The following is a 13,133-nucleotide window of genomic DNA, read 5'->3' as shown; positions in this document are numbered from 1 at the left end:
TATGCTCAATGGAATAACATGACATTCAGCACAACCTAGTGTAAGAAGATCTGTGCTGTTTGTGCAGCAACTGAAATAATGAGTAGAATATTGTGAGTGTGATAAATAATGTGTTGATTATCCTTTGTGCATTGGGATTGCATTGCCTTGTTTTTATGAACTTGTTTTGATAAATAAATACAAATTTTTAAACTCAACTCAAAACTCAAAGTTTAGGACTTGGGACTTGAGTGCAAATACTTGAGACTTACTAGTGACTTGCAAGACAATGACTTGGTCCCACCTCTGATGATAACTTAAGATGAGTGAATCTCTAGTACAGAGATCATTTGACTGAGTTCAGCAGACCAGTGGCTACTGAAATGAAGAATGATTAAGTAGCCTAAAAGTGCACATGTATTCGCAGCAAAATGTGCTGACAGTATCAAAAGTAAACGTACACACAGAGGCAGCAGAAAGACCCATGTCAGTGTGATAGTATATGATTGGATTATTATTACTACATATGCACTATTGTGTACGCAGCTAGCTGGTCAGAATTAAAGATGGAGTCAGCGATTTTGGAGAAACATTGTTGATATTTGATGATTTTTTTTTTTTGTTGCAAGTAAAATATTTTTATACCAAGTTGGCAAGATAATATCACCGTCTTATTTACTTTTCAGTATTATCATAGTGTAGCTCCATTCTTAGTGGATGAGGGCGTGAAAGAAGGATGGTAGCCTGCATAGTGTTGTGTGTCTCCGTCTGAGCCACTTTATTTGTTTACCATTTACAAAGCCAGGGCTGTGTAAGAACACAGAGTTTTTTTCAGTGCGCACACAGAATGGACAGCTAGCGTACCATGAGGAGATATTATTATAACAATTAATCCATAATGTATCATATTTTATAGCCTGGAAATGCATATATTTTGTATGTAAAATCTTCATTTCCAAACTGCAAGTGAGCTGTCAGATAAATGTAGAGGAGTTAAACTGCACAATATTTTCCGATGACATGTAGGGTAGTGGCAAAAGAAGTATAGAGTTACATAGAATGGAAGCAGAAGTACTTCAAATTTCAAACTTGAGCAAATATACCCATTTCCTTTACACCACTGCCAACACTTACTGAAACAATTAACAACAAATACATACACCTGTGCCTCCCCTGACCTAACTCAAAAAGAACTGGTAAAAAAAAGAAAGAAAAATAAAACACTAAAAAAATCATTAATGAATATGAAAATATCTTTGTTTTATCAATATGTGTAAAAACATTGACATTTTTGAGTAGGATGGAATTAAAATAAATAAGTTACGCTAACATAAATAAAATAATTTGACCACTAATGATTAAGATATCGGATAAATATTAAGTTGTTTCAACTTAATTACGTTTTTTAGGGTAAAAGCAAATCATGTTGGTTTTACTGAACTAATTGAGTTTGTCACATTATAAAAGACTCATGGGATTTACTGAATAATGCCAGAGTTATAAACTACTTAAAAAGATGCATGCAAATAGTTGCATGCATCTTTTTCTCTTTTTTTTTTTTTTTTTTAAGTTGAATCAGTTAGTTATTTTGTCAGAGTGGTACAAGTCAGTGCACTGTAGACTACTCTTTACATTTCTTGTACATGGAGAGAAAAATCCCTTATCTACGGTGTTAGATAAGCTCCAACACTGCTGTTTTGGATCTGCCATTCAACAGTTGTCAGGTCATCACAGGTGAGGTCAGATTAGTTTGCATATACCTCACCTTCACCTTACTACTACATTGTCCCTGAGTTTCCTTCACAGCAGCTCTGTCCTAACATCCCTCCATGTACAAGCTGCCTCCTGGTGGACAGAGAGTGTATTGATCTCTCTCTGAGTCTCTAAGAGCAGCTGCTTTGAATGAAATTTACAGTCTTGTTAAACAACACTAATGTGCACTTCCTGCAACAGTTTTCCTCAGACATACTGAAACAACAGGGATCCAACAAAAGTGGTTTTCTTAGAAAGACAAAATAAAGCAATACAATCTGAAAGAAATGACAAACACACAATTCCCACATGGCAACCACTGTTTCCACCTTGTTCTTTCACTTAAACATTTATAAAAGAAATATCCATGATCTACTTGAGGGAACATTTTTGCTGCCCTGTGCAGGTCCTGCTACATACATGCTTTCACTTACAGCAACCTTTCCTAACTCTGCACCAAACCTGAATTATGGGCTGATTCCAGTTCCTTAGAGTAATGCTATCCAAACATTACTGCTGTACGTATCCATCACTGACTGTGGACAAAGATATAATACCCTACATTCTTCTACTATATAAAGGAATACCACCTGCAAGCCTGTGACCTCTACAATCTAATATTGAATTATTATCCACAGTGCTTGTAAAGTACTACCCTTCCCAGCAGGGCACACAATATTTTAAACCAAGTCTTTCTAACATTCTGGAGGTCAGATAAGCATGAATTTGAATTAACTTTACATTAATACAGTCAAATTCAAGTAATGACCCTATTCCCCACTTAATCCTGGACCAACAGCAATGAGCTGAAACCTGCCATGTTGATGGTGCATTCTATTTCAAGTATAAAAAAATGGGCAAATACATAAACACACACATTACAATTCTTGTGTTTTATAATTAACCTCCTTTGTTTTGTTGTGTCATAGACTGTGGCAGCATTGGCTTACTGCTAAAGTTCAGATCATAGACTATATAAATTATAATATTTACAATATTTATATATATATATGGAGAGAGAGAGAGAGAGAGAGAGAGAGAGAGAGAGAGAGAGAGAGAGAGAGAGAGAGAGAGAGAGAGAGAGAGAGAGAGAGAGAGAGTTTATGGTTCAGGTATATGTCAGCACTTCGAAGTCTGTGGATATTCTAGCCTGTAGCTCCCCTGGTGGACTGTTTGTACTGTGGAGCGTAGTTTTGAGGTTTTGACGATTGGTGGCGGTAATTCACTTGTAGCAGGAAGTCACCCGCTGTTGCACCAACGAAGAAGACTATCACCAATGTTGTCTTCCGCTGCTTTAATTCACGTGGAGGAACCGCAGCGTGAGTCTTCGTGTTTCTGGCAGGGACACGAAGAAAGACAGAAAAATGACGCAGTTAGACGGTGTAGTGTAAGTAAGACAATATATTTTAAAGAACTCACTGTGTTTAAGCGTCTCAGTGTGTCTTCTTGTCCGGTGCTCGCGAAAATAACTTTGTTAAGACCGCTAACATTAGCTTAGCATGACGTTTGTCAGCTAGCATTAGCTTAATCTACTGACAGATAATCTTGTTTTTATGTTGTTGAGTCGAATTTGACTAGGGTGTATTTTGTCACATATTGAATATTGGACAATTTTTTTTTTGGTCAATACTTAAATTGTTCGCTAGCTAACAGTTGCATTCAGTGCAAACCCCCTAATGTCAAGTTAGTGTGTCAGTGTCAGTCACATCAGCATGTAACGTTCACTGGTATGAGAAACGTTAGAAAGCTCAGTTCACATGCATCGATAAGGAGAGGAAACTGATGTGTTGTTTATTTAGAGTTGGGTACTTTCACTCAAAACGATAGTTAGACTGAAGTACAAGGGGTGGATGGCTTAGGGATGGATATTATTTTGATTTATACTTAGAGTACTGTGATACTGTCTTACTGTTACTGTCTACTGCTGTTTGTTTCTGCATGATGTCAGTGAAGTATTATAATCTGTGTTTAAAGTAAATTAGTAAATTAGTTACTTAATAGTAAGTACAATAGCTCACAGCAAAGTGTTCAAAGAATAATTGTTTTTAGATGATTTCCCAGAGACTACAACTCAGACTATGGAAAGAGATGACCTTACATGATATTATATCCTTATATGAAGAGTGACGGCAATCCTGCATTGTATAACCATAGCCAGGCTAACCAGTGTGAAGTGGACTCTTGTGTTGGAGTGCTAGTTAACATTTTAGCATATTGTGGCAGTTTTTCCCCCTTTATTTGCTAACAAAGGGTATACATCTATTGTTATGTTAGATTAGAGAAAGAGGGAACATCATGGGAATATTGTTTCCCTTTGCGATGCTCCTGTTAGTCTAGATAAGTATGATCATCAAATTTAGGATGCATATTCCTCAAAATGGGCAACTTATAAGTAACCCAGTCCTTTCAAGAACAATGTCGTTTATCCCGAGCACAATAAACTCTTTTGAAGATCCAGATTATAGGATTTAGTGGCATCAAGTGGAGAAGTTTCAGAACTGAAATTTCTCCTGTGTGCCAAGCATGCAGGAGAACAACAGTGACCAGCGCAAAACTGCAAAGGGCCTTGCCTAGAGTCAGTGTTTGGTTTACCTGTTCCTGGGCACCTGTAGGAACAACATGGCAGGCTCCATGGAAGAGGACCCGCTTCCCGCTTGGCCTTGATTTAGTTTACTTAAGAAAATGATAGAAATCAATGGTATTTGCTCCATTAAAGGAGGATTAATGGTGTTTTTTGCCTTTTCTTTCATCATATTAAAATGAGATTGAGATTGTCAATTTGTATAGTACATTGACCAGTAATGACCAGTAATATTACAGAGTAAACCTGTCATGCGTTGCTCTGTTTTTTTTAATTTTGTGTAGCAGTGAACAGCACTGTCAGTTTGTCATCTTCCTCCGTGCTTTTGTCTATCCGCAGAAAACCCAAGACAAAGCGCTCCAAGCGCTTCTTGGAGAGCAGAGCGCCCAAGCTGACTGAGGATGTTAAGACTGCCATGATTATGAAAGGAGGGAACACCAGTCAAACCATCACACAGGCCCTCAAGGACATCGTAAGTAACCTGATGATGTGCTCGATAAGAAAGACTTTCAAGGCATGACTTATTTCACAGAGATGCTATTGTTGTAAAGGTTAAGTTGTCCTCTTTATCAGTCACCAGATGTTAAGATAATCGACGTGACGACATCACACTGTGTTCTTTTACTTCACTGTGTGTTCTTTTAAATTCTTTTAGTGGCTCTTTTTAAACTCTTCTTTATTTAAAAAAAAAGAAAAAGAAATTACCAAAATTACAAAAAACAATCCAAGCAAACGTGTAGATTAAAAACTCCATTCTTTATGCCTCCTTTGCATTTTTACACGGAACCAAACAATGGTGGCATTATGCCTCTGTGGTGTGTGATTTTAGATCACATGCAGGCATCATGGAATCAAAAGAGGTGTGATGAGCGTGACATGTATTGTGATATAAAACATATGTATCTGCAGGGTTTTATAAACATTTATTACACGGCTCTATTAAATGCTGCATTCTGATTGGTCAGTCGCGGCATTCTGCGGTCTGATATTACTCTGTAATGACCGCTGCTAGTAGCAACGGTCATAACACACAGTTGCTATGTAGCCCGGCGTTGCTATAGGGACGCTGCCCTGACAACAGTTACTTTTTTTATCGGGCTAAAGTAGCCGTTACCGCTTACAAAATGTATAATTAATCAATATTCTGTCTATTCAACTGATAATTAGCCGTGTAATAAGCGGGATAATGTATAATGAGCCGGTGAATACTGGGAAAACTATTCCCCTGTCGGGTGTTATTTTCCCAGTATTCACCGGCTCATTATACATTATCCCTTACTTACAATAGCATTAATATGGCAAAAACAATCATTTACCGCCCCTGCGTCGGATCTCATCCTCTGTTTGGAGGGTAAGGAGCTCCCGAATGTCATTGTTTCCCAATTTGCGGACATTTACAGCTACTGTTCTTTGTCTTTGAGTTAGCTGCTAACAGCTACTTTTTAAATCTCCCACAGTGGGTCGCACACATAACACGTTGTCAAAACGTCACACCTGCGCTGCCCCTGATCCTGTCCTGTTAATACAGACAGGATTTTGGTGCTGTTACTGCCTCCCGTGGCAGCCTAAAGGCCCCCTTTTCCACCCGCACCTTATATACGACATGGCAAGGCAGTGCGAAAGAGGTGAAAGAGACAAACAGTGTAATAATTCAGCTATGTCTGTTGCAGATTATAAATACAGACACAGAGTCACATTGCATGTGACATACAAGAAATAAATGGATTATTAGGTATCAGAGAAAATGCTTTCGGAGTCTGTTTAAGTTAACAATTGTTCATCCATATAGTTCCTCACATATGGGTTCAATGTATGCTTGTTTAAAGCAGCACCAGGCACTATGTGAATATGTGTGAATGGTTAGCAAAACCAAGAAGTCAAATATATCAAAAAGTCACAGAGACAGAAAGAACCTATTAAATACTTTTCTCTGCCCCTTTTCTTGATGAAAAGACTTTTTTTGCAGCAATGACTCCTGTCCATAATATCTACAATGAAAGTGATTAATATTATGTTTATTAAAATATTGTCACGCTTGTAAAGACTACACCAAAGAAACCCTAGTCGTGAAATAGAATTTGACTCTCCGAATGTTGATTAAGAGTCTAAGACAAGACACCTGTTCAGTTTTTCGATAGATTGTCATAGTAATTTAACCATATTTGTGATTGAGCTTTAATGAAAACAGCTGACACACGAGCAAAATTGTAAATTCAAACAAAAAATCTTTTTTTCTCCAGTATTCCCTTAAGAAGCCAAATGCTGTGCTGTACAAGAAGTAAGTGAAATTACTTTGTTTTTTTCCAAATTATTAATCAGTTGATTTGTAAACAACCATTTGAATGCTATTTTTCAGTACTAATTTTATATTTTTTGCCACTTAAGATTTAACTTCACTAGCTGAGAGTCAATATTTCATGTGCTGTTTTCCACTGAGAATGAAACACTCAGAATAGATAGACATCAAAATAAACAGTATTTATCTGAGCAAAAGGGAGAATTTCCTTAACTCCCTTCCATTTCTGACCTCAGCAGGATGTCTGGTGTTTTCTTAAATCCTATTAAAGATGTAAACCAATAACAGTGTCTTGAATCCTGAAAAAGAATTTGATTATGTTGTGACCTACAGCAGTGCACACCAATAAATCATGCATAAGCTGTAAATTAGATATCAAATCAAAGTTGGATTTGAATGGAAGTTAAATCCACTTAAGTGTCTTTAGAGTTAAGTCAAAACTGCTGAAGTTAATGCAGTTAATTATCTATGAGTGTTAGATAACATGTTGAACTGACTGCTGTGTGTAACATCTGTATTTGCTTGTCAGGAAGAACATAGCGCGGCCGTTTGAGGACTCCACATCACTGGTAAGTGAACAAGAAATAGGGCACACCCCAAATGCTTTATTACAGTTACATCTCTTTAACATGTTTTATTGCTAATCATTTAAACTCTTTATCAGGAATTTTTCTCCAAGAAGACAGACTGCTCTCTGTTTCTGTTCGGCTCCCACAACAAGAAACGTCCCAACAACCTTATATTTGGTAAATTCTCTTTTCTCTGTATCACTCACTCAGTTTTTAACTTGCATTAAGTGGTCAGTTAGTGTGTAATTTCCATACATATTCCTAATAGAATATAAAGAAGATTATTTTCAATAAAATATTTAATGTATGAAAAGGTTACATCAGGAAGAGAAAAACTCCTATCTGCTAATTAATGATGCTTTCTTTCCAAACGTGCATGATGGCGTGTGTAATTGTTTCCTTTGGTTTGTTTGCAGGTCGCCTTTTTGACTTCCATGTGCTGGATATGATTGAACTTGGAGTAGAGAAATACGTCTCTCTGAGTGACATCAAGGTAATGGTTGCCGTTGTTTAGTTAACGTCTGTGTTTTCTGGAAAGGAAAATTTGATTTTCACTCTTAAGTTAAGCTGGGGTTTAGTGTCAGCCCAAAATTTGTGTCATATATAAATTGCCATCCTTTTTTAAAAATGTAGTCAGTTTAAGCAGCAAGAAGCATCTGTGTTGTTGCTATGGTTACCTGCAGTGTGATGTTGAGCACTGATATAAAGCGCTGGTTAAACTGTTAATTGTTGAATCATGGTTGAGGCGTCTTAACATAAAGCTTCAGAAGATGCCTGCCAGCCAATCAGAAAGTGTTTTTCTACCCATTTTTTCCCTTTAAAGGAACAGTGCGCTGTTTTGGGAAATACACTTATTTACCTGAGATTAATCATAGATATCTGCTTGTGTATGCAGAAGCTGTAGACAATGGTACAAGAGTTTGTTATCAGAAGCATCCTGGTTTCTGTTTGCAGTCTGATTGATATTGACCAGTCAAGTTATAATGGCAGATAAACAGTTCAAGTGGAGAGCAAGAGAAGCAAAGAGCATTAGCCAAAATGCAGTCTCGAAACCCATTGTCTATTGTCTTAAAGATTCAGCTTTTTATTAGCTCTTTTTCTTTTTAACTTACCTGCATTCATATGCACAGATCTGTTTATAGAAATTAGAAGAGGAAGTCTCGGCCCAACTGTCTGCTGGCTACAGCAGAACCCCCAAAGTATTGGCTGTTGCTCCCAGAGGCTAAGCGCTGTCAGATCGATAGCAGCTGGGTTCTGAGATTGGCTTGAGATTGATATCAGTCTCATGTCTGTGAGTAAACATATTGAGCTGGAGTCAGACCACGGTTAGCTTAGCATAAAGACAGGACACAGGGGGGAAATGGCTAGCTTGGCTCCGTCCACAGGTAAAAATATGTCTACCAAAACCTCCATGCTCACTAATTACCACAGAGCTCATTTGTTAAATCAGTACAACAAATACTATGTGGTTTTAGTGTGAGTTACATGTTGGGACCTTGTGTGCAGTGTCTGTGGCTGTAAAGTGGATCGCTAGTGTGAATAGAGTTTGGTTTAAGGTTCTGTACAGTGGTCACACTCTGAGGCTCTGCTAAGATACTGACAAAACGTGAACTTGCAGTGTGTGTGACTGCAGGCTTCACTGTTTCTGTTCAGGCAGGAAATGCTTAAAGAAATCATAATTTTTACTCTTCAATGAGGCTGGGAAAATACATTGTGAAAAATCAAAGTCTGACTATTAAACTTTGTAAAGGGCCAACCTCCCAGTGATTTGATCTTTTCTTAAAAGCATACTAGATGGATGTCAGAGGTAAGATCTGACAGAGTTGACGTCTTACGAATTGACATATTGTTATATATTTATTAATATTACACCAGTTGCTAAGAGTTCTCAATGTTAATTAACATATTAATTTTTCTAACCATACTACTTATTTAGTTTTGACTTGTAAGGGCTATGGAGCTGACCTGTTATGGTTGAGACACACCAGATAGCAATATTATTTAATGACTTAAAAAAGAAATAGAAAACTGACCAGCACTACAGCAGAAAACGTGCCTTTTTGGAAACCAGGAAGTGAGACAGGACTCCTTAGGTTATAGCTGACTCCTTTTTATGCCTGATTAAATGATGTTTTTGTAGAAATCTGACAGTTGACAAAAATCTGGGCACACCTAAAAGGCCAACATTTTCAAACACACAAAAAAATTAAAACAAAGATGGTTATAGCAGTACATTTTTACACCAACATTATCAATACAGTTAGTTTTACATTTGGAAACCTTTTACAATTGTAATTGTTTGGAGTTGTGAATTCTTGTCTGGGACAGGGCTGTTTTCTGCCACAGGACAAGTTTAGAAGTAACAAAAATTAAAGCAGATCCAAATATTTTATAAATCATATTTATTTCATGAATATAAATCCATTGAAAATAATGTTTCACCCCATAGAATTAGTGTGGTGATAAGTTATGGTAAAGGTTTTATTTTATTTTTTTTGTAGAATATGTTTTGTTCTCTTGATTTTCAAGAATGGTTATTTATTTGAATAGAACAGACCACACAAACACAGTTTATTTGACCATAGATAGATCAGAAACTAAAACCTCAAGTTCAGATACAGTAAACAAACATGGCCAACTGAACTACAGTATTACCATGGCAACCAAACCAGTCTGACCAGATAAAACTACACTCATCCTTTGTGTAAATTTGTTTAAAATACTTTTTCACTGAGCAGTGTCTGTGGGGTGTGGCCTTAACGTGTAGCTGTTTACCAGAAAACAAAGTATGACGGTGACTTTATTGATACTTTGTAAAGCAATGAACGTCAGCCTTTTCTTTTTGTTTTTGTACACTTGAGCAATATCATATTTCTGTCAGGTCTTCCAATGATTGAGAGAAAGCTGGTTATATCACACAGGCTCCTAAAATCTAGTTTTGTGTTTTTCTGTTGCAGACCAGCAAATGTCCTGAGGGGACCAAACCAATGCTGGTGTTTGCAGGGGAGGCTTTTGATACAGACAACGAACACAAACGTCTGAAGAGTCTGCTCACAGGTATACACCAATCATACTCAGTCAATGTGTCTCGAGATTTCATTTAGGTGGAAATAGTGTATTTATTTATATGTACTAATATTAGTCCTTGTCCATTTCTTTGATCCACCTTTCAGACTTCTTCAGAGGCCCCACAGTGTCTGCGGTGCGTCTGGCAGGTTTAGAACATGTTCTGCACTTCACAGCCCTGGATGGGAAAATCTACATGCGCAGCTACAGGTACATGAGATTTGGTTAAGATTTGACCAGGAAAACTTTGCATCTGGTCAGAGTAACAAAGTTGTGTTTTGGGTGAAGAAGAAATCACAAATAATAGAGAATGTACCTGTCAGCTGAGCCATGACCAAATCATGTTTGATCCCTGCTTTTAGATCCTTTTGAAAGAATTCAAATTTTGGTGTACACCAGCCACACATTACATCCCTCACAACACAGATATTCATGTGTCTTTGCAGGTGTCTGTTGAAGAAGTCTGGGTGCCGCACGCCACGGATAGAGCTTGAAGAGATCGGGCCGTCATTTGACTTGGTCCTAAGAAGAACACATCTGGCTTCAGATGACTTGTACAAGTTAGCTCACAGACAGCCCAAAGCTCTGAAGGTAAAAATCTCTTGGATAGAATTCCTGAACAACTTTTCTTAACTCTCCCTGCTTCTCTTTGATGGCAGGGCTCAATAATAAGGGTTGCCAGATTGTCCAGGGCAAGTAAAGTGTTATTTCATTCTAGTAAATGTATTTACTAGATATATTAGCTGGAAACTACTTCTCCAATCAGGCAGGTGGTAAAACATGTTTTTTTCTGGAGCCATCTTGCTTCCTTCTCATCTCTGTTGAGAGTTGCACATGCTCAGTACTGATCAGGCATTTGCGAGAAAATGGCAGCAGGTAAAGACAAAGTTTATAAGGAGGAACACAAGCAAGTGTTTAAGTTATCCTGGAAACAGGAGTGTAGTTGGGTGGCGTTAGAGGACGTGGGCAAAACTCCAACAATGTGAGCACAGTTTGAGAGCAAAGTGGATAAAACTTTGTCTTTTTTCATGACAAATAACTTTAGTCTTTGGTGACCACTAATAGATAAAACATTGTATAGGGGTAAGTAATACATGACTTTGGATAAGGAGATCTCTGACCACTTGCCAGGTCTGAGAAATGGGAATGAAATAAAAATAGGAGGTGGGAAAATGTTGCATACCTGATCTGAACAAGGGCTTTCTTTCTGCTATGGTAATTTATCTATGCATATGAACAAAGTCTTTTCTAGCTACATTATTTGCCCCATGAGACTGTGCAGCTCATTACACATAAAAAAGGACGGATGTATGAATATTGTATAGGACACTTGGCTGTTATTTGATGTTGGTCATCATTTAATGAAATTGCAAAGTTTGTCCTGAGGATGGCGCCAGAGTAAAGACCACATTGTTGCCTAAATGTAAAGGTTTTACCTCTGCAGTTACCATTTTAGAACATTTCACACTCGCATTGTTGGACTTGGCCCAACTGTAACCAGTATGAGCTCTACGCATTTAACCCCTTACACCCCCCTGAACCTCACTATACAGTCTGCTTTGCAGCCCAAGTGTTTAAACCACAGAACTTTTTTTTTTTTTTTTTTTTTTTTTTTTAACTTATAGAAGATATCTGAAGCTTTACAGATATGTGCATATCTGAATGCTGGTAAAGTATTTTGGAAACAAAACCCAGAATATTTTCATTTATGTAAATATTGAATATAAGCTGTTGTTAACACCTGCTCAGGAGCTGCAGTTAAAATTAGCCAGCATGGCTAAACTGGCACATTTACAGAAATTGTTCTTATTGTGCACTGTTTTACTAACTTTATACTTGTTATGCTGATACAGTTTATACTATCAGACAGTGTGCAATATGATAATCTGACCAACTGTTAAGCTATTTAAAAGTACACTGATGGGCCGACTGACTAATGAAATGACCGTCATCGTCAGTTACCGAGACACACAGCTAATATTGCTTTGGAAACATGAATAAGAGAATGCCAGTCCCACACAAACCACTGCATCCAAAAACTAAAAATATGACAACCACTACCCAAAGGCTGCAATTATGTAGGGTATGATGGTGGGTGTTTCGGGGAGAGGTGCCAGTGTGCGAAAGTGTGACCTGTGGTACAGTTTGTTTATGAGTGGTACAAATTGACTGTTTCACAAACTTTTCTTTATTGCCGTTACAGCCCAAGAAGAAGAAGAACATCTCCCATGATGTCTTTGGCACCAAGTTCGGCCGCGTGCACATGCAGAAGCAGGATCTGTCCAAGCTGCAAACACGTAAGATGAAGGGCCTGAGGAAGAGGAAGGGAGAGGTGGTCGCTGAAGACCAGGACGGACAGGCACCCAAAGTGGCTAAAGTGGAGAGCTGAGGTCACTCTCACCAGCTGTACATACAGAAGAATGTCCTGTACCTGTCAGTGTCCATCACTGTGGTGCAGTCACTTTGTTTAAAAGACTGAGCATGTGCTCATCATTGCCACATTTTACTGCGAGGGCAAGGAGGACACAGATCTGTTATTCCTGCCTCTTTATTCTTGTCCACTTTTTAATGTGACTTCCGAATAGTCTTGAGCATCATGAGTGTGTTCCCTCAGTTCTCTGGTAAAAAGCATACAAGCATCTGAAACAAATGTCACCTGTCGGCAGTTTGAGTGGGGGGAAGCCTGCCTGCAATTAGCTGAATTTCTTCTTCAAGTTGATGTGTGTAAAAATTGAATTTCACAAGCAGCACTCACTTTAAAGGAAATAAAACTGTCTCTGATCTATGTCTTGTGTTTGCTGTATCTGTTACCCGTCTGACTTATGATTCGGGCTGTCCTGGTTACCATTTTACAGGCTTCGAAACTTAAGTGATAATTTTTCGTGAATAT

At 37.9% G+C, this 13,133-nt stretch overlaps 1 protein-coding gene across 1 annotated transcript; it reads left to right on the top strand.

Annotated features, from left to right (window-relative positions):
* Nucleotides 1-2,993: 2,993 nt before the first annotated feature.
* On the top strand, nucleotides 2,994-13,028 carry rpf2 (ribosome production factor 2 homolog). The gene is made up of 10 exons (XM_050058120.1): nucleotides 2,994-3,118; nucleotides 4,652-4,784; nucleotides 6,553-6,590; nucleotides 7,138-7,177; nucleotides 7,273-7,354; nucleotides 7,594-7,670; nucleotides 10,135-10,234; nucleotides 10,351-10,453; nucleotides 10,690-10,834; nucleotides 12,447-13,028. The coding sequence occupies exons 1-10, from the start codon at nucleotides 3,096-3,098 to the stop codon at nucleotides 12,630-12,632; spliced, it is 927 nt and encodes a 308-aa protein (XP_049914077.1). The 5' UTR covers nucleotides 2,994-3,095; the 3' UTR covers nucleotides 12,633-13,028.
* Nucleotides 13,029-13,133: the final 105 nt, after the last annotated feature.

This window comes from Epinephelus moara, chromosome 12 (assembly GCF_006386435.1).
Source record: "Epinephelus moara isolate mb chromosome 12, YSFRI_EMoa_1.0, whole genome shotgun sequence".
Taxonomy (NCBI): Eukaryota; Metazoa; Chordata; class Actinopteri; order Perciformes; family Serranidae; genus Epinephelus; species Epinephelus moara.
This window is presented reverse-complemented; position numbering and strand designations above follow the sequence as displayed.

Coding starts and splice junctions, on each gene's coding strand:
- rpf2 (XM_050058120.1), top strand. CDS start 3,096: ATGACGCAGTTAGACGGTGTAGT. Junction 3,119..4,651: donor ACGCAGTTAGACGGTGTAGT/GTAAGTAAGACA, acceptor GTCTATCCGCAG/AAAACCCAAGACAAAGCGCT. Junction 7,355..7,593: donor TCCCAACAACCTTATATTTG/GTAAATTCTCTT, acceptor GTTTGTTTGCAG/GTCGCCTTTTTGACTTCCAT.